The sequence below is a fragment of the Corvus moneduloides genome, chromosome Z (assembly GCF_009650955.1).
Source record: "Corvus moneduloides isolate bCorMon1 chromosome Z, bCorMon1.pri, whole genome shotgun sequence".
NCBI lineage: Eukaryota > Metazoa > Chordata > Aves > Passeriformes > Corvidae > Corvus > Corvus moneduloides.
This window is the reverse complement of record NC_045511.1, coordinates 5,350,587-5,376,330: the sequence shown is the minus strand read 5'-3', so window position 1 is coordinate 5,376,330 and position 25,744 is coordinate 5,350,587. Positions and strand designations below refer to the sequence as shown.

The following is a 25,744-nucleotide window of genomic DNA, read 5'->3' as shown; positions in this document are numbered from 1 at the left end:
TGAGAACAATCATGAAAACATGTACTGCTCAATGTCACACTGCCCAAGAAATAACCTAATCTATTAAAACAACTACCTTGTAACATACATCGTGAAACTTATTGACTGGTTAAGAAGCTAGCAAGGGAAAAATGCTGTCAATATTGCACTACATTTTCTACTAAAATCTCAGAAATTTGTTGAGATGTCAGCTGTCTTCTCTCTGGCATAGACTATTCTGACATTCAATATAATATGAAATGCTGTTTCTTCAAATCTCTAATGGATAGCACGAAATCACAACTCCAGGTACATACAGGAAAATGGCAATGCTTTAATAGCTAAAAAAGTGCTCTCAGAATCAACTATGTAATATGTACAGTCAGGTTATAAGTACACTAGATTTCACGATGCAAAACTAATCAATAAAAGAATGTACGCTACAATGTCACTTCAACAACTGAATTCCATTTTTAGAGGAAGCTCAAGACTAAATTTTTCTGATAAAGTATATTCTATTGTCAAGCACCCACCTTTGTACAGCAATATGCAGTAAGAGCATAGGGGAAAAAGGCTGGGTTGCCTATCAGAATGGGTCAGAACTACATAAAGTTAATGGAATTTCAACAGAAGTTCATTCAAGCTATAATACACCATATGTATCAGAAAATTGAGAATTAGTTTTCAAAAATAAATCTGCTATGTCAGGGTCAGCAATGTTACAACCTGCCCCTGAGGCAGGTTAACTGAAGTTCTTGTTAATAGATCCCTCAGGGCAGACTAGCATGAAACAACACTGAATGAATGGTGGGGTTTTTATAAACAGAAAGATAGATAGATAGACAGACAGACAACAGGTTGATTTTGGAATAATTTGATTAAAATGGAAAGGAAGAACATAGCAGATTTGGTTATTATCTATAGAAATATAGCAATATAAAAGTATAATTATTACACTTGTGAAAATACATGATGAAAAGAAAGGATAAGAGCAGATAGTGAAGAGGAAAGATAGCACCACCATATGAGATCTGATCATTGCAATTTAGATGTCCCATGGTCAAAGTGATGGTTACAGTTTTGATCTCTCAGGGGTAAGGGAAGTCCCTGAAATCCAAAGTTCAATGGGTTCAATATTTTCAGGTGGGAATGCCCAGGTAGTTCTCCTCATAACACTGTGGATCATGTGCAGTCCTCTGGCAGAAGGCCCAAGAAATGAGTCTGGGGGCAAAGACATGACCCCTGTTTGTCATGCCAGCATAATTGAGCCAGTTCTGCCTTAACAGAATGGATGAATACCCTCAGGCCGTGTTGTGAATGTCCCTGTATCTCAGGATAGGGGAGAGTTTTACACCTGAGCCAGTTGTGTAAGGGAGGAAATTGGCATGATAAAAAGCAGTATCCCATATTGCAGGATCTGCTTCTTATCTGTTTTCCCTTATCTGTTCCAAACCCCAGCTTGTTGCTACACAAAGGTGGGTTTGTCACTGTCATCCTCTGGTGATGGATGCTCATCCCCTCTGCACCTGGGCTGTTCGTTATGCAGATCAGAGGTTTCATAACCACACACCCAAAAACTCTCCCCTTCTCCTGTGGTTGAGGGGTGCAAACCTGGCCTCAGCAAAGCACCTTCATCTTTTGCAAACAGCCGATTGGTTGCATCATTAACCTTTAATATTGCAGCCTCTCACAAAAAGCAAAGCAAAAGCCAGTGTTTCATACTTAGTCAAGCATGTACAGCAAGTTAATTCTTCACACTGTATGTGCACAAATACAGCCTAGTTTATGCAAGACACTCATTTTCGGGGAGGGAAAAAAAAAAAGCTGTTGACTAGTTGCAAAGAATACATTACATACAAATACATTTAGACCTTAAAATGATAGTCAAACCAAACCATAGCAAGTGTACCTTATCACCCACATACAGAATAATCCCCTTGAGTGTATGGTGGGTTTGTTTGTTTAGAGTTTTTTTGTTACCATTTTTTGGTGCTTGTTTTAAGGTAACAGACATTTAAAAAAATAATGCTTTACAAAAATACTGATAATGGTTCACATTTCTACCACCTCAATACTCTCCTCTTCTTTCAACATTTTCTATGATCTTAGCAGTATCCCCAGTAGTTTTTTTGAGTAACCACATGGTGCTCAGGCTCCTTTTGCATGAGATCATTGACAAGATGCAGTCACAGTTCATTTGTTGATATATTTCAAACCATTTACATCCGAAAGCTTCTGGTTCTGTGAAATGGTTGAAAAGGCTTTTTTAGGGCCCACATCAGTATTGGTGGTTTCTGTTTAGTTTTTTCAGGAAATAGCATTGCTTCAGTTTCAGGGGTAGGAAATCGTACTCTGTAGACTTCAGGGTAAGATTTCTGAAACTAGAAAAGTACATTAATTCAAATTAAGAATTTGTTCAAAAGTGTACAATAACTATTAAAGTGTAGTTTTCACTTGTGGAGCAGGGAAGTTTCTCTGATGGACTTTCTATGCCTCTATATACAAGATAAGGCAATATTTCTGATTTGGGTTGATTCACCCTTACTCTAAATTATAAATCTTGAAATCCCCAATTGTAGCCACTATTTTAAATTCCAGTATTTCTCTGGAATACATGTCTAAGACTTGATAAATCTTTTAAAGTTGAAATTAGAAACTGTGGAGAAATTTTTATTTACTTGCTTGAGCTTCTTCTTTTTATCTTTCACAGATATTTCTTTATTCAGTACTATTTCTTCCAACAAAGCTGCCAGTGGTTCTTGAGAGCCAGTTGCCCTTTGGTATTCAAATTCATCTGTACTGATTTGGTGACAAAATGATGGAGGAGGAAGTGTTGCATCACTATCAGCCCCTGCGTATTTTATCTGAAGAAATAGGTAAAAAAAAAGAGCAGATATGTTTTCTGCAAAAAACTTGCATAAACTGGCTTAATCAATTGACCACCCTAAGACATTAAGTAGACGAAATATTGACTGGAGACCCTAAACTGTACTTTCTATCATCTCCAGCACTAATTGAGCGAGTTACAGTAAGTGAAAAAACATGACACAAAGGAAGCCTGTTCAGCTCTTGAAATAAATTTAAAGTTATTTTTCCAGTAGAAAATAAAGACAAAAGAACTAAAAATCAGCTTTGAACAAAACCAAAATTTGGTATCAGGGAACAGAAATATGAAAAAACTGAGCAGGTAAGGATGGTTCTAAAGAAAAAAAAACCTCAGAATGTCGCTGTTGTCCGCAGGGACGGAGCGAAGAATGACACAGAATTCAAGTCCAGGATAAATAGAATGGAATTATTTAATTAATTACCACCTCATTTATACAACTTGATTCGCAAGAGTGGCATAACATAATTGGGTGCTTGACGATCCACCTCCCAGAGTGATTGGCTGAACAGTGTGACACCTATTTCAAAATATTTTCTTCAGTGTACCATAACAAAGCTGTGCATAACTAGTCTGCACCTGTGAGATAAAGTCTTGGTTTACTCAATAGCAAACCATTTCTCAGCTAGTTTGTATGAGAATGAAGACTTTCATAAGAGCCAAGCAGGAAAATTTCTCTGCTAGCTTTTTTAGCATCCATATCAGAACATTAATGGAAACACTTTATAATCATTCAGTTTTCTTCACTACCTTAAACGTAGTTTGCCCATTCCATGGGAAGATAGTGCTGACAAACAGGAAAACATATTTTAGAGTTCTTGTCTCTAAATAAATTCAAGATCTGTTTAGTTTCATTTCAACATAGAGTTATGGTTGAATATCAGTTGTCAAAATTAATTCACTCTTCAAAAGCTAAAAACAGAACAAAGTCTTTCTTGACTTTGAATTGTTGATCTTCAGAGAAAAAAGGATAAATTCAATCTAGAAACATACAAATATAAGAGGCTTTTTCACTTCATACTTACTTGGACTCTCTGAAGATGTACAACATGATCCTCTACGGAAGACTTTAAAGCAGAAGGAACACTTAAGATCTCCTGATAATTGTCCATGAGAAAAGATACTAGTTTAGCAGCAAGAAGTTCATCCAAGTCTATTTCATCCTTTGAGCAGAGAATACAACGGGAAAATGCCTGAACTATCTGAGGGGAAAAAAAAAAAAAACAACATCATTATCATGTAGTCTTTCTGTTTGGGAGTGACGAGTAGAGAACCGGGCTGCATTCAAAAAGTGATCTTTTAGAACAAATACTTCAACATCACAATACTTATTGTACTTCGAACATATCAATATTTTTAAAAAATACATTATGTACAGTGACATTATGTGAGTGCACTGAAGATTGCTCCTGCGTTATACAGATAATCTAATCCTGACTTTAGATATAGAATGGATGAACTCCATTTTATTCTCAAGACTTTGTCAAAAAGCCACTTCACAAGGCTATTTAAAGAGGGCATATATGTATTTAAAGATTTTTTAAAATAACATGGAAATATAGTAGAAATTAAGCACCAGAGGGAAAACTTAATTCACTATTCTGAAATCATCAAATCAAGTTTCAGGTCCAGTTCACTTCATGTAGTCTTGTGCTCAAGCACTCAGTTACAAGAGTTTCTGTCTGTGCACCAGTCACTTGTAACATTAAAAGCACAGAAGGCAATAAAGGTTTCTGTCACATACCATAGACTACATTGCTGAATTAAGACTTAGTACAAAATACTCGGACTGTAAGTATTCACTTCTAAAAACAACATTTCAATTACAACAATTATTTTAACAAAAGACCATTTACAGTTAATTAAATTATAAACTGTGAAGTAAAAAATTTAATTATTTTAATCAAATGCTATTCAGAGTTAACTAAAAACTTAATTGCTGTGGAGCAAATTTAGATTTGTGCATGCTACTATATGATTTTTTACAGAATGGCTCTGCAGCTTAGTTTCCCATTGCACTTAATTTTCAAAGACTTTAAAATTAACCAAAAAAAAAAAAAAAACATGTTCTTAGCTAGTTGGAATTGTTAAGTTATGCCTAATAACTTTGTAATAAGGTGGTGTTGCAAGCATCAGTGATATATCTACATATGGTCCTACAGAAAAAGCATTAGCAAAAACTAGAGCTTATTTTAAGAGACCTCTGTGTGTGACGAGAAAAAATAACTACTTAAGTAAATGGTTGGGATTTTAATTTTTTTGAATGGCTGAAAACAGGTAAATCAGAACATGCAGCTCTGTATTTCTAGCTATGACTGAAACAGGCAGTCTTTTTCATTCACACTGTCTGCAGTGATAAAGAACACCGGAGACCTCATCTACTTTTTGTTGTTGTTGATTTTGCTGTTTGGGGGGGGTTGCTTGTTTATGGTTTTTTCCTACTCAATAGTGAAATCAGTGGTGATTTAACTTTGAAAGATAAGGAAACCTCTAAATTCTGGCAAGTTCTTTGTGTGCTCACAAATTACCATGAAATCCCACTTTATTCAAATTCAGATTAGATTTCCACATAGCTGGGATAGACAAACCAGTTCCTTAAATAAGCAAACTGCATTTTGTTCATACTCTCCAGTAAGAATTGTTAACCTGTGCTACTCCAAAAGCCTGTCTGGACCTTTTACCTTACACTTACACGTACCAAAGTTCTGGTCCTCACTGATTCAGAAAGAGGTGGCAAATCCTGGTTCAGGCTAATTCTTGCCATCATTCTCACCAACAGCTGTAGTCTTTTCCTATTTTCTGGTGGCAGCAGGAGACAAGATATCTGAAGAGCTTCTACAGCCTTGCTGGGTTTTTGCAGCAGTCCTGGTTTATAGGAGATCAGAAGGTTGGGCAACATTTCTCAATTATATATTTCCATAACATTTAACATAATATTTCTAAATCTAAGTCCCAAAATTCCCTTCTTACTCACTCAAGATTGCCTTAGAACTCTACTCCCCAAAGAGACTAGAAAGATATCCCTAGAACTGGACTACTAGGTCTGGGTGGCTTGTTTAAGTTTCAGAAGATTTTCTTCTGATGCACTGGAAGATATTGATAGCCATAACCAACAACTCTAGATATTAGAGTACACGAAAAATTACAACATTTTGTTTCATCCTTTGCTCTTTTATTATCTCAGCACCAAACACAACTGAATGGTATGCACAGATATAGCAAACATATTAAATAAAATGTTAAGTCTGTAGCAACAATCAGAAGGAAAGAAAGTGTGCTTATGCATCAGTGGTGGCTATGACAATACTAACATGTCACTCACACCTACAGACATTAAATCTATGCCTAACTCTGCTTACAGACTCTTGAGAAAACACTCCAGCAGACAGAGATATTTGAAGACTGGACAGGCACAGCAGAATGTGATAGTAGCTTAGGCACCTATAGGAAGGTCTCATCATCAAAATATCATCTTATTTTAGGCTTATAAGGCTCAGCTAAGGAAGCATCTATTATGATTTTTTCTAAACAGCACTAGTATCAGAACAAAAGTCAGGAAACAAAATATCTGCATGACTGAAATCTAGCAGTAATTTCTGTTAGAAAAGGAACAAGGAAGAAAACAGAGACTTTTTTTTTTTCCCAGAGGACTATAGAAGTTGGAAGAGATCTCTGGAGATTATATAGACCTCTTCACAAGCTCAAAGCAGGTTCATCTACAGGAAGACGCCCAGGACTATGTCCTGTCAAGTTTTGAATAGCTCCAAAGACAGAGCTTCCATAGCCTCTCTGGTCAACTACTTCCACTGTTTGATCACCTTCCAATTAGAATGCTATTCCCCTTTACAAAATGAGGTTTCCTGTACTTCTGTTCCTGCTCATTGCCTCTTGCCCTGCCATTGGGTACCAACAACAGAAGTCTGGCTCCTTCTTCTTTACTCCACCCATATCAATCATTTATACAGACTACTTCGATTCCCCCTGAGCCTTCTCCTCTCCAGTCTCTTCCCATATGACACATGTTCCAAGACTTTAGTAATTTTGATTGGTTTCACTGGACTCGCTGACTAGTGGTGAGGAAACATCTCTTGACCTACCAGCAATGCGCTTTATGCAGTTATAGATGCTGCTGTTATTCTTTGCCTCAAGGACACACTCATGGCTCATGGTCACATTAGTGCCCACCAGGGCTTCCAAGTCCTTCTCAGCAAAGTTGCTTTCAAATCAGTCACCAACAACATTTACAGGTGCATGAGGTTATTCCTCCCCAGGAGAGGACTTGATATTTCCCCTTTTCTGAATTTATAAGATTCCAATTTTACCTATTTCTGCAGCCAGTCAAGGTCACTCTGCATCTTCCCTATTTTGAATTATCTGCATGCTTGTTTAGGACACTATGCCCTTGTTTAGGACAGAATGTGCCACCATCCTGGTCATTAATGAAGTGTTAATCATTAATGGCCACACTACCAGCCCTGGGCTGCCCCCCACTGACTGACATCCAGCCAGACTTTGTGCCACAAATCACAAACCTCTGAGCCCAGCAATTGCACTGATTTCTGAGTTTACCTCACTACCCACTTACCCAACCTGTACTTCCTCAGGTTTCCTATAAGGATGCAATGGAAGACAGTGTTGTACTACTTGCAACATAAACAGTATCCACTGCTATCCCCTCATCCACCATTTTCGTCAACACCACAGTGTAAAAAGTATAAACTCTTTCTTATCGAAAAAGAAGTGTGGGGTAGTAAGTAAGGCAGTCAAAAGAGACAGTATTCCAAGGAGAGGGATAAAGCACTGAAGTTAATTTTCATAGTAAAGCTTTTTCTAACTTCAAAGGAAGATTTGGCAAGCATATTTAATGCATCTGTTTAGAAGAGTAAGGACTGATTCCATATCAACATTGCATTTTTTTTAAAGACACCACAAAACTAATGCTTGACTTCTTGAAACATTGCACAATTTTCATTGATTTTCATGTGATTTCGTACACGCTGGCATTAAATCTTTCTTCTGATTTTACATTTAGGAAATACTGTGAAATAAAATTAGTAAAACCTGAAAGACATGAAAAACACTGGAAAAGCAAACAGAAATAGAGTATGAAAGCAGAGGAATAAGTTTTAAAGGTATCAACAAGAGTTGTCTAAGAAAAAGTCAGAAAAGGAACATATTGGTTATGAAGCAAGATTGACAACACACAAAGGACAAAAATATTAAATTCCGGAAACAGAAGTATTATTTTGGATTCCTTTCTCATCTCAATAGTTTACTGAAAACAGTGTTGTTCACACAGAAAGAAGGTCAAAAAACTAGGATGCTACAAAAGTATGCTTACTTTTCAACTTAATCGTTCTTTTTGAAATTACGTAAAATGTAATCAAATATTTTCCTATTTACTGTCTTTCAGTAAGCCACCTATAGGACCAGAATTGTTGATTTTAATATAGTGCGAACCTCTGAAAAGTTATAGTTAATAACTAAACCATTGCTTCTTTAAAGCACTACATTAGTTAATGTCATTTCTAAATTTAAGCAACAAAGCATTTCAATTCCCTTTAAATGTCATATTCCCAGGGTTAAAAACAGTGCTTATTCCCTAATCCTTTCTAATCTAGACTTCAGTCAAGCAATTTCTAAAAGTTTATGAGAGTTTTTAAGACATTTAAGCATTTGTAAAAAAAGAAAAATCTGTTAAAATCCATCTGTTAGATGCTGAGTAATGAAGAGAGGCCTTTAATATTATAAAGACAAGCAATGGAAGACTTTTGAACTAATGTGATCAAAAAGATACAAAAATAAAACCACTGTGTGATATGAAATAAGTTTAAATATTAAACTATTTTCTTTGTAGAATGGAAAGGACAGGTCCTAAAGAATTCAGATGTGATAGTATTTAAGTAAGGTAAAATAACTCCAGGAAATTAACTCTAAAGAATATTTTTTCATCCCATCCCAAACTACTCACCTAACACACTAACAAAAATATCAAAAAAATGAAATGGGAGAAGAGGCTCTTTCATCTGGCCAAAGTAGTCCACTATAGTTTTGAAGACATCTCTTTCAAACCCTGAGTATGTAGGCTGCTTCAGATCTGAGCAGCTGGGCCCTACAAAGAACAAACAAAACAAAACAAAAAGGACAAAAAAAGAGAAAGAGAACATTGATTTTCAGCCACCAAGCAGATCAGTATTTTCTAATCCAGCCCATTAAAATGGATCATTAGAGGAAAAAAAAATTTTAACAAAAAGGATTCATTCTTCAAAATAAGTGAAATTTTATTAATCTACTACTGGACTGATCTATTCCCAATAGGTCTAGTGAAGATACATAGTAGAGGCAAAACATTAATAGAATAGTTAAACCTTCATATATTGCATTTAAATAAGCTGCACAGGAAGGAGAATACATGCTGACAGGTCTTTTCCAACTTTGTTTTAGAAAATCATCATAAAAACACTGAAGGTGAATATAAACAGGATTTAATAAAGTGGTGAAGACACAATCAGTTCAAATTATTTTTTCTGGGGTGAGTTGTTTGTGGGATCTTTCTTCCCCTTCTGAATTTACTTACAATTTGCTAGACATTTCATTGCAGATAATATCCAGTGAGGTAGTTCTTCTGCACAGGGTAGAAACAGAAATTAAAAGGAGAAAAAAAAAAAGAAAAATATTCAACCGTTAGACAAAAGCAAAGCTAAAAACACTTTAGTGTGTTCCTCCCGTGTAGTAAATCAACTGATTCCAGAGGCAGTCTATACCTGAATGTAGTATCTAGCTTGAATTACATCTATACTTCAGTATAGATATACAGATAGTACCTTCAGTACTATCAAGCAGTTATGCATTTTGCCCTTGCAGCTCTATCAGCAAAACAGGTCACATCACAAATCTTTAACCTACTCTGAAAAAAAAAAAAAAAAATCAGACCGACCTAGTTCAAGATACACCCTTCACCAGTGCTATACAGTGAAGTGCTTACTTTGTACCAAAGATGATGAAAAGTACTAATATATTCAGTTTTGTCATTTCTGCAAGGAGAAAGTTAATATTTTGAGATGATCCAACTGCCTTTAAAATGACCACAGACATGCTCTGAAGGCAGTTTCATTCACAACCAAACCAGGTTTCAGTATCATATTTAATTTCTCTACAAATCTCATGAAAAACATGGAAGCAATAACACTGTGATAGAGCAGGAAAGACGCTTTATTTTCTCCCTGATGTGCAAAACAATTTTAAATATGGTACTATCTTCAAAACACATTGACTGAAAACTCAAAACTCTCTCAATGTACATTTTTGTTCTCTCACAATTTTTAATACATTTTTTCTTCATTTAAACACTCCAGTTCAGGCAGCCAAAAGAGTAGGGCTGAGAAAGTTACCTTGAAGTGAATAATAACCCTGTATTTATGAAATGGTAAAAAGTTCCTGCTGTTTCATATTCATTTTTCAACCCTACTAAAGCCAGAATACGTTTAAGACAATAAATATGGAATAAACCCTGCCTGTTACTATTGAGATGTCAGAGGAGAACAATAGCATTTTACTTTGTAAAAACCCTGGTTTTTATAGATGTGGTCACAAAAGTATAAAGACGCAACAGGTTAGTGTAGACTAGAACTAATACTTAAATCCCAGTAGATCACAATATAAGAAAAATTAAATGAAAATTTCTTAAATACTCACTTGATTTGTCTTCTAAAGTGACAATGCCTTGCTTATTGACATTGTAAACATTTTGAACTATATGTTTTGAATTCACAAGTTTTGCATCTAACACTTCATCCAGAGAATCCAAACCCAAGACCTTCTGTAATCTGCAAAAATACATAAACACATAATTCATACATCATTTAATCTGGAAAAGGCAAACATGAAGTATTAGGACACAATTTGGAAAAAAAAAAGAGACCTCCATTTCATACAGAATATCTGCAGTTGGATGGCAGCCATAAAGATCATTGAGTACAACTGCTGCTCTCTGCCTAGATTCATGGAATATCATAAACTGGAAAGGACCAACAAAGATCAAATCCTGGCCCTGCACAGCTCAACCCCAAAAATTATACCATGTGCCTGAGAGCATTGTCCAAATACTTCCTGAACTCTGTCAGGCTTAGGCGCTGTGGCCACTTCCCTGAGGAGCCTGTTCCAGTGCCCAACCTCCCTCTGGATGAGGAATCTTTTCCTAATATCCAACCCAAACCTCCCCTGACACAACTTCAGTCTGTTCCCTCAGTCCCGTCACTGGTCACCACAGAGAAAAGACCATTCTATTTTCCTTTTCCTCCACTTCCCATCACAGATCGCACTGCAATGTCCCCTTCAGCCTCCTCTTCTCCAGATTAAAGAAATCAGGAAACCTCAACCACTCCTTATGTCTTCCCCTCTAAACCCTTCATGATTTTCATAGCCCTCAAAAAGTTTCTTTTTAGTACCTAGAAAAGGTTTAGTAGTTTTAACACCTAAAACTATACCATATAACTAAAAGCACTGACAACATGCTTCTTGAACTCTGTCAGGCTTGGTGCTGTGACCACTTCCCCAGGGAGGCTGTTCCAGTGCCCAGTCACCCTCTGAGTGAAGAACCTTTTCCTAATGTGGAGTCTAAACTTCCCCAGACACCACTTGATTCCACCTCCTTGTGTCCTGTTGCTGGTCACCAGAGATCTTCCACATCTCCCCTCGCTGCCTCTCTGGAAATGGTAGGCTTCAATGAGGCTCAGCTTCCTCAAAGCTTTTGGTGACTGTACAGCTCTTTGCTCTATCCAGATCTCACTGCAGACCGTGTCTACCCTTGTTGGAGTCCAAAGCTCCTTCTAACCTAGTATCATCAGCAAACTTAGTGTACATTCAATTCCTGCATCCAGATCATTTATAAAAACATGAAAGGGCATTGGTTCTAGAATGGAGCTCTGCAGAACCACACTGATGACTGCTCACCAGAGACAACCACGTTTACTACAATCCTTTGTGCCTGACCCATGAGCCAGTTGCTCAACAGTATTATGGACTCATCTAGCTGTATGCTGGACAGTTCACCTAGAAGGATACTGTGAGAGACAGTATCAAAAGCTTTGCTAAATCCAAAACAACCACAGCAACTGGCTTCCCTTGATCAACTAGATGGGTGACCTTGCCATAAAGAAAATTGACTTGGTTAAGCAGTACTTTCCCCTTCTGAAACTATGCTGGCTATGACCAATAACTGTGTGTCTCTCAAATGTTTTTTATTAACTCCCAGAACAACCTTTTCCATAATTTTACCAGCACTGAAGTGAGACTGACAGGCCTGTAATTACCAGGGTCTTTGTTCTTTGCTTTCTTAAAACTGAGATAACTGGGGCCTCTCCAGACTCCCAAGATAAATGAAAAAAATTGAGAGAGATCCTGCAATAATATCATCCAGCTCTTTCAGTACCCTGGGATGAATCCCACTGGGCTTCATAGATTTAAGCGCATCCAGCAGGAACAGAAAGTTTCAAACAAATTCAGGGTCAGCTGTGAGTTTCCCCATTCCCACAGTCATACTCTTCCAACACAGAGTTCTGGGAGTCTCAGTGTCCATTATCAAACTTAGAGAGGCCATGGCTTTCTGCCAGATGAATACCATTGCTCCCTGATCAAGCTGGCTGGGTTTCAGCACCCTTCCATACAATCTGCTGTGCCAACTCTGTTTGCCCACCCTGGTGTTTTGGCTGATAGAGCTCTATAGGGGCCTTTATGTGAAGGAGACGCTTGGCCACCATTGCCCCTGGTCCCACTGCCCAGGTCCTTTCAGCTGCTCCAGGCTACCACCAGAGGCTCTCTCCACTCCCCTCAGGTTTCCTTGGTTCAGGAAACCCAGGAGTACACATGCACTAAAGCACTCTGCTGCCCATCATGCTGTCACCAAAGCTGCTTGCCTCAGCACTGAGTGCATTCATTACATGCAGATAATGTGCTAGGTTTACAGTAAGGTGATCATTAGTAACACCTCAGCGATGCTTGTAGTATCAGCTAATGTATATTATTTTTTTCCTCTGCAGAAATAGTCCAAAGCAATGACTTTAACTTTGCATAGGATATTCCTTTTGAATATAGTAAAGAATGTCTGAATCTCAACATTTATCTCATACATACACACAACCATTTATCTCATACAAAGTATCATACTCGCCATTGAAAGGTTTCACAGCACTTCTACATAAATGCTTCTATTCCATAGCAACAAGAAAAAGAGACAGTGAGAAAAAGTGATTAAACAAGACAAAGCCCACACAACAAAGACTTGTATAAAACAGCAAGCAAAAGTCAAAGGTACTAAGCACAGTAAAGTTTTTTTTGCAGACTTTACCTGCTGAATTTGTTAGCCAAATAACAAGCGGTAGAGTTAGTCTAGACACCAAGGCTTTGAAGGCAGGGATGAAAAGTGAGTGGGTGAAATTACAAGTATTACCAGAAAGACAGACAAGACTATTACCTAGTAGACAGTTTTACTACAGCAGCAAATGACTCACAAGTATACTCACCGTGACAAAGTCATGGATTTCCATATCTCTTCTATATTTGTTTGTGTTAGCTCTCTGTGGAACACTAGTTTGCATGCTGGTACTTCCCCGATAGCTATACTGTGTCGCTTGTACCACATCTCAGAGTTCTGAAATCAGAAAAAACTCTCCTCATTAACTGGTGACTTTTCAAGTGTTAAACAGTATAAAACACTTATAGTATAGCATTGCAAGTGTTCCTAAATTCCAGTAAAGTCTTCGCGATGAAAGGATTTGTGTTTCAGAGAAATTAATCACTTTTCTCAGTCTTGTACACACATCTTTTCTCAGTTCCATAACTTGTCCAAAGCTGAAATAAATATTATGAGTGTCAGAATAGCCATTAAAGTTCAGGCGTCAGTGGCCTTTAATCCTAAATTCAAATTCAATCCATCATTAAAATCAGTTCATCTACCATTTTGAGATTAAACATCTGTTTATGGAAAAGTTATTGGACAATTTTAAGATGAGATACCAAAAAATTGGAAACAATTCATCCTTGTTCAACATATACTGAAAATTACTAAACATTAAGTTCAATAACAAGTTCCCTACATAAAAAAGTAAAAGCAAGTAGCTACATCTGAGGGCACCCATCAGATCTAGTCCACCATTATAACAGTGTAAAGTAAAGCTGAGAATGCAGAAGACCACTATCATTTATGCAACCTTCACATCCAAGTTTGATGCTTGAAGATGGTCATCAAGGTATCAATGGGTGGACATACGCTGCAGCTTATATCAGCAGCATTCTCAAGGCAAAACTCCTAATCATTCCAGTTCTTTGATTTACACTACAGAGCACTGCTAAAGGACATTAAAAGTATTCCTTGTGATCACAACCAAACCACAAAATGTACTCCAGGAATGCACTTAAATTTCTCCAAGCACTAATTGTCTGTCATTCCATGACAGACTAGACTAGCATTAGTTGGAAGCAAATAGCACCCTCTGAAATTAAGAGCGTGGTCTTCTACGTCAGTATTTCCTGACACAGACCCATGCTCATCAGTTGACACATAGCCAGTAAGTGCTCAGACTGATGATGAAGCAATTAAAGGTACCACCATTTTCAGCTATCCACCTACTTCAGCATTCCAGTGGAAGCAAGACCTAACTATAAAAGAGGTATCAGAAAGAAGCTAATACCTTTGCCTCAGTTTCTTCCACTTACAGTCCACTGTATTAATCCAAACTGCCAACAGAAGAGATTTTGAGCTATGACAAACTCTATGCTGTTGCATCTGAGTCAGATGCAGAGGCAGACTTTTGCTAATTCTTATCAGGCCAGGATGCCTGGATAGAAATTTAAAGCACAGTTGGAGGCTGTAACATATTACACCTTCAACAGCTACTTGCTCAGTATCTAAAATCCTTTATTCTCTTTTCTTGTCTTTGGCATCATCTCTTTTCTTCTATCTTAATCTTCTACCTACTACTGAAGTTCTAAGGACCATGTTCCTCCCCTTCAGAAGCATGTTGTACATGAGGAGTGCACACGATTTGCACATAGTTGGATTGTTAATATGGAATAACCATTCATTCAGAACACTTAGATGTCCAGCAAACTGGTAGGAGCTACTTTTCCAAATAGACTATGGTTCATCAAGAAATCCAAGGCCAGTGTCCTGCTCTGAAGGGCAGTAATAAAAAGGCAAAAATCATCACAGAAATACTGAGTTTCAGAAATTATGAGAACACACACATATAAGATACACTGAAGGAAGGGCTTAGAATATACCTAACTCCAGAAGCCTAGCCTTTTTCTCTGTCTAGGTGACCAGAGTTGATACCATTTTGGTTTACTAATAACAGCGAGTTTTTTCAACAACTTTATGAAGGCTGAATCAACCCAGATAAGAATGAAGCAGGATGATTTTCCAAGCTTACAAAGGATAACTGAAAAATCAGGACCACTTCTCCTTAGGCAAAACATATTCCTTTTGAAAAAGGAATATGAGTCACTAACAGCCTTATAGCAGCTAGGAAGGCTGTAATACTGTATATACTCTCATGCATGAAGTGTCCAAATAAAGTTACAGTGTGACTATTTTGTCTTGTAATATAAAAAATGCCCTGTTGGAATTTGAGCAAACTGGAATGAACTATGGGAAAATATACCCATGCTGAAACCAGATTGCTCAGGAAATTACAATGTGTAGCAGAAAGAACACTCAAAGCCTACTTCTCCAGCAAATTGTAAGAACAACTTTACTTCACAGAAGTTTAAAATAAAAGTATTTAGCATTTAATTTTATAACCAAGTATTTTGTGACACACCATAGAGGTCATTAGTTCAGTTTTGCTTTCCAAATACATTTTTGTCTGGGGGAATAAAAACTGGGTCCCTTACCATTGTGATGGATTTCACTGGGATATATTCTTGAGAAGTGCCAGCTTTCGGTTCATTCCAGTCTGGAAATTTAATTACTTCCTTTCCACATGAAGGTTTCTTTGGATATGACTTCAGTGGTGAGGAAGGAGGAAATCTACAATTAAAGAACATTTTTAAAATCTCTGAATGCCAACCTAATCCCTATTTACCAATGCAAAACTGTCGTCAGCCTTCACATGCAAAAATACAACAAATGCTTTGGACATTCACAGCCCAACTTATTTCCCCGTAGACTGGTGTTACATGGTATGTAAAACATCATGAAGTGTCTTGTTTGGCCTCCTTGCTGCTCCAGAACAGTCCAGTTCCTTTGTACTTCCCATGACATAGTGAATGTCTGGTATCCCAGTGCATCTCATAGAGCACCTGCTGTCTACACACAATGACAGAGGTCTTCACTAGAAGATGTTGATTCTGCTGAAAAAGCTGTGGGTATGTTTTCCCCCATATCAAGTGCATTGTTAGCATGCATTTCCTAAAGCAAAGCTACATAGTTAAGTTGCATGACTAACACTCGGATTTAGTTAAGAGTGCATGCAAGTGTCCACACAAAGTTTTGTCCACATTACCAGGCTCTTCTGTGTTTACATGCTTTCTGTGTGAAGATCATATTCTGCAGTTCTTTTCTGAAGTCTTTTTCCAGCTGGTTTTGCAGGTAACTATTTGGCTTCTTAAGGCATTTCAAGAAGTGCCTTGAAGAAATTAGCAGAAATAAGCCCTAAACCAGCCCTTGTGGAAAAGAAGGAAAACAAACTATCCAGCTTGACCAGAATCAAATTACTGCTAAGCTTAGGTCAGAGCATGTACAAAGGAATTAATGACAGCATATCAGTAAGACAAATCAGTCAGATGGCAACACCTCTTAAGACTGGCCCAGATCCAATCTTGTCTACTTTCACTCCCAGGTTTTAGATGCTGAGATTCCTGATGTGTCAAAGAACTGCTTAAGCCTCACTCACTCTTTTAAATCAGACAGTAAAAGACAGATATGTCTGTGACTTTGCAACAAGAGCTTGTACACTGCTGGATAGCATGCATACATATGCTACCAGAAAGTTACGCTTGAGAAATCAAGTTTCTCCAAAATGTCACCCCGTCCTCTAAAGGCACTTCAAATACTTAATAAGTTTTTAATTTAAATTTATATTGCAGTTTGGTTAGTCCACTACTGTTACACTGCATGGGTTAAACACATTGATTGTTTTGACCACACATACAGAGCACATTCCACAGTGCTATTCAACAGCACATCTGCAACACAGAGATCACTTCCATCAGACAAACTCTCAGAACTAGCAGCAAGCACCTCACACTAATCCTGCAAGATTTACTCTGTTTTTCTAAAAGTAAGCCAGATTAGATGGCAGATGTTCAGCTGTTGAGTGTCCTCCACCATTTTTCAGATATTATTTCTTAAGAGTTTAATATTAAAATAAAACATACCCACATATCTGCAGACTTTTTCCTTTGCCTTACACTATTCTCAGCAGTTTCCTGTTTCTTTTCCAGGTCTTCACAAGTTTTAGCTTTCTGTCATTTGCTGCCCTGATTTGCAACCAACCAGTAAAAGAAAAAGTTCTCACAAGCAGAAAAAGGAGGTACATTCCCCTTTCTCAGGTAGTACTACAGGAACATCTAGATGGAGACAGATTAACATTACTCAAAGCAAAGAACTGAGGAGCACTCCAAGGCTGATACCTCAAGATCAGAATTGTTTATAGCCAGCAACACTAGTTTGGGGAGTTTATAAAAAGAGGAAATAGAGATACCTCTGTGTGTCCAGAACAAAGGATACTGAACAAGGTCAACTAACATTGATGTCCATGATATAACAAGTATTACTGCTGAATTTCCAAAAGATTGCTATCACTGCAAGAGTACTAACCCTTTTGCTTTTAATAGAATGGCTTAGATTAAAAAAAAAAAAGTGTAAAGCCCAACAGCTTCCAAAACTGTAACTTCTCATTCATTACTGTAGACTCAACTGAGCCAGTAAGTCAGGACACACAGTTAAGTCTTTGCTATATTTAGAAGCCACATTAGATCTCATCTTCACATTTAATACTTGCCAAATACTCTCACGCAAATCAACTTTTGGCAACATTTCTTTTGCATACTCTGTGGACAAACAAGAGCAGACAGCTATACTTACATGTGAAGTTAATGAATGACACAACTGTGAACCACAGTCTATTAATACAAATTTATACAGAAGGTATGAACCATGTCAGTATTTCCAGAGTAAGCACCATCAGTAGAACTGACTCGTACCACTACCTCCATCAGCACGATGAGGAGAAAAAACACTGTATTTTACACATAGTATTAGGAAAGTCCACCAGAGGGAGCTGCCAGGACATTGGATACATGAATAAAATAGGCTGAAAAACAAATGTTTAGCTACTTAAATAGGAGAGAAGCATGTTTTGATACTTAAAGCCGTGAGTAACGTACATAGCTTATTTATGCACCAAGCCCAGTGAGGAAAAAGCTGGCTCCAGTTCAAGATGCATGAAAAGTATGCAGTTTTAATAGAAAAGTTTCAACTAGTAACTTAGTTATCTTTTCATTGGGAGGGGGAGAAAGAACATCACAACAAAATATATAACAAAAGAGTTCTCTTGTCCAATAGCAGATCATTACATAGACCACCTGGAAAATAAAAAGAACATAAATATTTCACGCAGCCTTTCTTCCACAGCCTGCAGCTCAGTAAAGTCATGACTGCAAATACAAAGAAATGAAAGATCAAAATAATTTGAATATATACTCGTGCAAATGCAAAATAAACGAAAAACCCCACAGCCACACAAACATGGCCAAACCAGACCAAAGAAATATAGCATAACACCAGCAGTTATCAAAACCCATATTAAATCTTCTGACAAGAGTTAATGCCCAGAAAAAAAGAGCAAAAGAGCAATAAAGCAAAATGAAAAATTGACTTCATACATAGCAAGTGGGAATTCAGTAATATCTATTTTCCCAAAAAGAATATTAAGAAATCATCACCTAAAAATTAATATGTAAAATTTACATATATAATAATAGCTATAATAAGTAGAAGCATAAACTTATTGCTAACCTATTTTCCGTAATGATTTGCATGAAGAGAACTCCCATTTCCTCAAAAGAAGGCTCACCATGAAAAAAGTTACAATTCCATACTTAAAGTAATGGTCATCTTTATAATACTTTTGCACCAAACAGGACACTAGAAGACAGCACAAATTCAGAACCTGCAGACTCTGGACACCCAAATCTTAACTGAGGTCACAAGAGGTCAAAGAATCCAGTCCAGTAATGCTAAGCATTTATTACAAAGAAATTTCTTCTCCCCAGTTAGCAAGCCATCAGTTGAGATGCTAAACAGGGATAATTAAGCAACCATCCTTGAGGATAAGCAAATAAGCTTTGTCTCTTGTCCATTTACAAACCAAGAACCATAAAAAAATTACATTATAAATGTCTTAGATTCAGAGGGCCTCTCTCTTCTCTCAGAAGAGGTGGAGACAGCAACCAAAACAGTCAGGGGGTTGGGAGAGAAGGAGGACAACTGGAGCCGGATGATCAATGGCATTCTCACTTCCACCTATATGTCTTGATATGCATGCTTCCAGTACCAACAAACCTGATGTCTGCCATCAGCAATCAGAACTCGACGCCTTGTGAAAGCTGCAAAAGCTTTTGTTGATATTCAAAGAATGTAACTGAATAGAAGTGACCTCCAAAAATATTTCAAAACAGACAAGAAAACTGAAGTCAAACATTAAATCATGACAGTTACTCGTTACTAAGAAAATTAAAGTCTTTAAAAGAAAGGGGGGAAAACATGTCAACACCTTTTCAGAGACATTCTACAAAAATACTTGTAAGACGTGAGCAAGAGTTTTTACACCCTGTTTCCAAAAAACCAAAATTTTTCTATCACCCTGTACAGGCTTACCGATATAAATGGCCATCGTCTTCAAAGTCCTCTTTGCCCCACCTTCCTTTAATATCTTCGATAACATGATTTTTCAGGAATTTTTTAAGCAGCTTAACCGTTTGGTCACGAGTCACTTCTGGGCCAAAGTTTTGGTTAGAGCCAAGTAGCTCATGCAAACAGTCCACTGCCTCCGAGGCTTTGAAGCAGCGCTCGTAGCTCTTGAAACGACAGCGATGCTTCCGTAAGGGCATCCCAGCACGGAAGAGCTCGATTATCTCGTTCCACTAGGGAAGGAGAACAAAGCAAATCATTATGGGAGCTCTTCTCCCATGTTTTCCTTCCGCAGTGCGATCAGAACGCAGCCAACTCTGCAAGCAGAACTACACTCTTTTTGACCGTCTGCCTTACAAGAACATCGAAACCTCAGCCCAGGATTTACACTGTCGAGACCCGAAAACAAACACCAAGTTTAGGAGGCTGGAATATTTAGAGCCCCATACTACCTGCGGATCTACGGATACGTCTTTAGCCTCCCTTAGGTTTTACCGGGACAAAAGGCTGAACCTCCCGCTCCGCCCGGCCGGGCTCTTCGCGGCGCCAGCCCCGGGCGCCCCTGCCCCGCAGAGAGGCGGCTTGGGAGCACCGGCCGGTACCCAAGAGGCCCGACACCGAGTGGCCGCCGGCGACGGAGGCGAGGGCGGGCGGCGGTGCCGGGGACGGTGGCACTCACCAGGCGGGTAGCGCGGTACGGCCCGGGCCCCACCAGCCGCGGCTCCATTGGGCACGGCCCCGCCGGCTCCGCGCTGCGTTTGAATCCACGCTGGGCGCCGCCGCCTTCACCCATTGGGTGGCGGACGTGGCACGTGACCGGCCCACACCGCCCTTGATTGGTGGGGCGGGGCGGGGCCCGGAGCGGGGCGGGGCCTGGGCCGAGGGCAGCCGCTGTGGGGCGCGCACCGGGGGCCGGGCGTGAGGGCGGCGCTGGCGGCGCTGCGTGGGCGGGCGGATGCGCCGCAGCCCGCGGGCCGCAGTGTCCGTGCGGGTAAATACCGACGAGACCGTGCCAGCAGCCAGGCTCTACTCCGTGGTGCGGAGCAGTAGGACAAGAGACAACGGGCAGAAAACTGATGCACAGGAGTTCCCCCTCAACATGGGGAAGAACTTCTTTACTGTGTGGGTACTGTGCACTGGAACAGATTGCCCAGAGAGGTTGTGTAGTCTCCCTCGTGGATATACTCCAGAACCATGCGGACTCAATTCTGTGCCACGTGCACTGGGATGCCTGCTTGAGAAGGGAGGCTGGACCAAATGACCCACTGTAGTCCCTTCCAGCCTGACCCCTTCGGTGATTCTGTGTGTGACAACAGGTTAAACCATGTCAGGAAAACATCGGCCAGTGAACTGCTGCCCCAATTAAGAGAACACAGCCTTGGCATTAATTAAACAAATAGAACAAAAAATCAGACTAAAAAAACCCTCCAAACCCTCAGTTTTCAATCTTTTAAAATTGTTTCCAAGCAAATTTTTTGTTCAAGAATTTTATTCTGAATTCAGGCAGCGTGTGGGATGATAATTACTTGCAATTACATTTGATCTTATCCCTACAGAAGACAGGGGTTGATGCTGGTGCCATAGAACTCATTGAGTTGTTGTATATTAGCTTTTTATGAGCATTTTAAAGAAAAGGTGATTTGGAAAGTAAATAGGAAACCTCCATTTTAAGGTAGGAGATTTTGATACAAGGTTAACTATCCTGCACTGGCAGGGATGTAACTGAAACTCCTTTGATACCCATTACAGATGAACTATCTCCGTCAATTTTTAGGCCTCTCATAGGAGAGGAGAGGCTGGTAACATCAGTGTTTCTTCTCCACCAGGTATAAGGAAAACAAAATGTCAACCTCATTTGTCAGACAACATTCACCATAGCATGGATGACTTAGCTGAGTGTTGCACTCCTCTTTCTAGCCTAACTCAAAAGTATACACATAAGTATGTGAGATGCAGAGTTTTTAGGTTCAGATAAACATTGTGTGATTCTCACATTGTGTGTAGGAGGACAGGATTTGTTTTGAGCTGATGTCATTGGCACACTTAAACTATATGCATCCTCTTAGGCTCCATCTATACAACCCAGGGAAATGCTGCCTTCTCTTTCCCCAAATGCTTCATAACTCACAGAAAACTAAACCACTGTGCAAGAAATTATGCAGCGGGAATCTGACACGGCACTTGCTGACAGCCCACAGAATGATTAGCATCTCTAGTTTCTGCTCCTGTTTATTAGTTCTTAATCTCAAACAACTGACTCTGGAAGCCGTTGGCTAGTGTACAACTGCTGGAATTGGAAGTTTTCCAGGCTCCTTTCTGTTCAGCACCTGCCCACATGCAGCACTCCTTAGTTTTGACTGTGCATAGTTTCAGCTCCCACTTAAGCCCAAGTGAATTTGAAAAATCAGTTGCAGATCAAGCTCAACAACCAACAAACAAGTACCTGTCCCTTCACACTCAGCTGCAGGATGCATTTGTCCATCCATATTTATGGGACTGGGAAGGAGGTATGATTGCAAAATCAGAGATCAGAACTAGGACTTCCCTTGCCAGCACAGAAATTATCTGCACAGATTAGTGCCTGCTTCCTTGCACAAGAACCAGAGGGTACTATTACCCAGTTTTCACTACAGACTACCTATTACAGCATTTCCCAAACACATTTTTGAATGTGCAGGCTCAAGAAGGCCTACAAGAACCAAATTGTCCCACTTCCTTCATCAGTACTTATCTAACAAATAATTATATATCTACATATATATATATATACACACATATATATATACATACATAAAAAAAGAGACAACATTTTAAATATAAAACTGGCAAATCCTTTCCTGCTATTTGAAAAAACATCAATAGGGTCTTTGTCCTTAAGGAAAGCCCCCCCCCTAACACTGGAAGCTAAGGGCTTACATACGGGCCAGAGGCTGGCTGGACTTGAGGATTTGAGTCAGTGATGGACTGCATTTCCCACTGAAAAAAGGTGTGGTCCCTGATCAACATCACAGCTGTTTAGGATCTTGTGATAAAGCACCTCTCCACATGCACTGCCAGGGAGCCGTGAACTCAGCACTGATGATTCTAGCTAGGATCAAGCATCTTAAGTTCAGGGGTTGCAATTTAGATCTCAAGTCATCCTAATACTTTCTGAGATCTACTTTCAAGCTGCCGTGAGTGCTGACATCTACAGGGATTAAATAGTGAATAGATAAAATATAAATTATTATTTATTTGCTTTATAAAGAAAACTTGATGTAATCTCAAAAGAAAACATTTGCAACTCACATCTAACCTAAAGTTTACATTCCTTTAGCATTTACAATGCACCATAAATGTCAGTAAAATAAAAGTGTTCAGGTAACAAAGCTTACTCTCTTGGAATTGTACAACAGGGAGGCTACTAAAATCTGCCAAAGCTTTGGGTACTTGAAAATCCCACAGGTCAGATTAAGTAAAAAGCAAATATTGCAAGTTTCTTTTCTTTGGAGTTGTAGAAAACTGTACCTTTAATGGTAACATTAATCTAAACACTTTTAATTCCTCATTTCCAGGTCTCTTGCATGCACCAGTTCCTTAATAAACTCATGCAGTACAAATGCAAATTACAAATAGCTAGTTCCTTTGATTTCTACGCAAACGTGACCCTAACAATCTGCCTAACCTTGGAAAACAACATACTGGTTAATTCTACACAGACTGGAGCCATGCCCAGTCACCACTGCCTGCCCCACTTTCAGAAGCTCAGAGAATGTCACATATCTTTTTGCTTGGCTCCAGACAAGGTAACTGGAGTAACTTTAACCTTGAGCTGATAAAAACAAGCCATAATAATAAAAAAACCAAAATGACACAAACTCTTTCTAGGCATGTATTTCAATAGATAATGGAAATGGAAGAAAGTAGAGCATAGTACAATCATGGTAGGTTACATTTAAGCTTAACACAAAAAAAAAATTTTTTTTACATTTTATTTGAGTACTAAGATTTTGGCTATTGAATTGAAAGATTCCATAATCCCCCTCGCCCCCTTCACAAACAGCACAGGCTACCAATATAAAGTATATCCATAGATACATTGAATAAGTATATTTGGCTACTACAGCGAACAAATCAGTAAGATGTTTTGATCACTATGCTACAAAAAAATTCAGATAATCCCCATATTAGTAGCTTTCCAACATTTATGATAATGTTCAACTGAGTAGAACATGAAATGAATTAAGATCTTTTAGTAAAAGGCAGTTTATCCAAAAATCTGTGATCTTCAAATGAAACGCTATGTCTTGACAGATTAACATACAATCCTTCCTTTAAAATAATATAGTTTATAAACAGATGTAACAATGTTTATGTATTAACTATATTAATATGCCTTAAATTCTATAAACAGTACTTACTGAAGAGTCATTCTTAAAATAAAATGCAGCTAACAGTCTTAGCAACTTACAACATTTAAAGTGAAGTAATTGTATCCCCCTTAGTGTTCAAAGTACTCAGTACTTGTCATACACATTTTAGTTTTTCCAATTATCTTTATTTTTGTGCTTTTTTTTTTTTTTTCTGTAACCAGAGATGCACAGTCCTTCCCCACTCCCATGTTCTGAATCCCAAATAACTTATGGTAAAAATACAAATTCTGATTTGGAAGAAAACATACAAAATATACACCATGTAGTGTGCGCACCTAAACATCTTGATTGTCAAGTAGTGCAAGTTTCCCCTTTGACATATACACTTTTTTGGTTTTAGAGACAGGAATTTGTTTCACTGATCTTTGCTGATGCCATTTCTTGCCATTTTTGGCAGTCTTTGTCCCTTCGTGTAAGCGTGGTACCAGAAGTGGAGAAACAAGACTAAAAACATAGAGCCATAAAGCCAAATAATAAACATGAAAATTGGATACTGGTACGGACAATCATCCATGATGTAGATTTGTCCTATATGGACTGTAATCATAATAAACTGGACCTGGAGGAAAAAGGTGAAGAAAATAAGTACTTTTAAAATAAATTACAAACTTACTACAGAAGTTTGAAATAATTCAGCATAGCTCATATGCTGAAAAACAGATAGTGGGGGAGTGGAAGGAAAGCAGGGAGCAACAGGGACACATTTAACTTCTTAATATGACACAGATGCACCTTTATAGCCCATCTCCCCAAAATATTATTCCACTGAAGAACAGGTTTACATAATAAAGGAAGAGAAGCTCTGGGACAAACTAATAAACTCGTAGTAGGAGAATGGGATTCTACCCAGGCCAGTTCAGATAAAAAGGAAGGAAGCAGACAGTGTTTGTCCAGTGACAGATGGGAAGCTCCTTTAGAAAAATTAGCCATGAAAAAAAAAAGGCAAGCAACCATTACAGGGTTGGGGAACAAGAATTCCCACCTTCCCTGCACACTAGCATGTGACAAAAAGACAGTCCACATGAACTCCAAGTTAATAGTCCACTGGTAGTGCCTCCATGTCAAAAAGACCGAGTTATAAATATTCAAGTTACATTGTTCAGAGTTGCACGTGTTACATCAACTATTCTGCTAACACCAGCCCTGGTGCAAGCAGACAGGGTGCTCCTTTCCCTCCTCCATCAGCATCCTTGCTCATGATAAGCCAATTGTTTAGCCAGAAGGTGAATTTTGAAAATCCATCTATTAAAAGAGATGGGCATGAAAAAGCACCCAGAGGAGTAACCTTTTGAAAGTGACCTAAAGCTGATAAAACATTTAATATACTGCAAGAGTGGTTTTTAATGCTCTGGGTTGGAGAGAGGTAAATTTTCTAAACAGAAACATTTTCTGTGAAATAACAGACATCAAATTCTGGAGAAATAATTTTCCTTACTACATGTTACATGTAGTTACTAATTACATGTGTATTCTGTATGTTAATTATATTTTCGTAGTGTAAATTTATATTTGAATAATTTTTATACAAGCAATGAGTTTTGCAAATATATTTTCCTA

The 25,744-nt window shown here is 38.4% G+C and overlaps 2 protein-coding genes across 3 annotated transcripts in view; both read right to left on the bottom strand.

Moving 5' to 3' along the window:
- Positions 1-293: 293 nt before the first annotated feature.
- DEPDC1B (DEP domain containing 1B) lies at positions 294-20,537 on the bottom strand. The gene is made up of 11 exons (XM_032097227.1): positions 20,455-20,537; positions 19,743-20,008; positions 15,755-15,890; positions 13,384-13,511; positions 10,559-10,689; positions 9,441-9,488; positions 8,835-8,975; positions 5,562-5,728; positions 3,889-4,065; positions 2,658-2,843; positions 294-2,360 (listed from the first exon to the last, which is right to left on the bottom strand). The coding sequence occupies exons 1-11, from the start codon at positions 20,500-20,502 to the stop codon at positions 2,199-2,201; spliced, it is 1,590 nt and encodes a 529-aa protein (XP_031953118.1). The 5' UTR covers positions 20,503-20,537; the 3' UTR covers positions 294-2,198.
- Positions 20,538-23,632: 3,095 nt separating this feature from the next.
- The window catches only part of ELOVL7 (ELOVL fatty acid elongase 7), a 32,474-nt gene continuing 30,362 nt past the window's right edge, over positions 23,633-25,744 (bottom strand). For both annotated transcript variants that reach the window (XM_032096596.1, XM_032096595.1), the window contains one exon: positions 23,633-24,746. In XM_032096596.1, the coding sequence (XP_031952487.1) occupies positions 24,543-24,746 (204 nt within the window). In that variant the 3' untranslated portion in view covers positions 23,633-24,542. The remainder of the gene's footprint in view (positions 24,747-25,744) is intronic.

Excerpts from the sequence above, each read along its gene's own strand:
- DEPDC1B (XM_032097227.1), bottom strand. The coding sequence starts at position 20,502 with ATGGAGCCGCGGCTGGTGGGGCCCGGGCCGTACCGCGCTACCCGCCTG. Across the intron at positions 13,512-15,754 it reads CAGTGAAATCCATCACAATG|AACTCTGAGATGTGGTACAA; the intron begins GTAAGGGACCCA and ends TTCTGATTTCAG. Across the intron at positions 9,489-10,558 it reads CACTTTAGAAGACAAATCAA|AAGAACTACCTCACTGGATA; the intron begins GTGAGTATTTAA and ends TACCCTGTGCAG.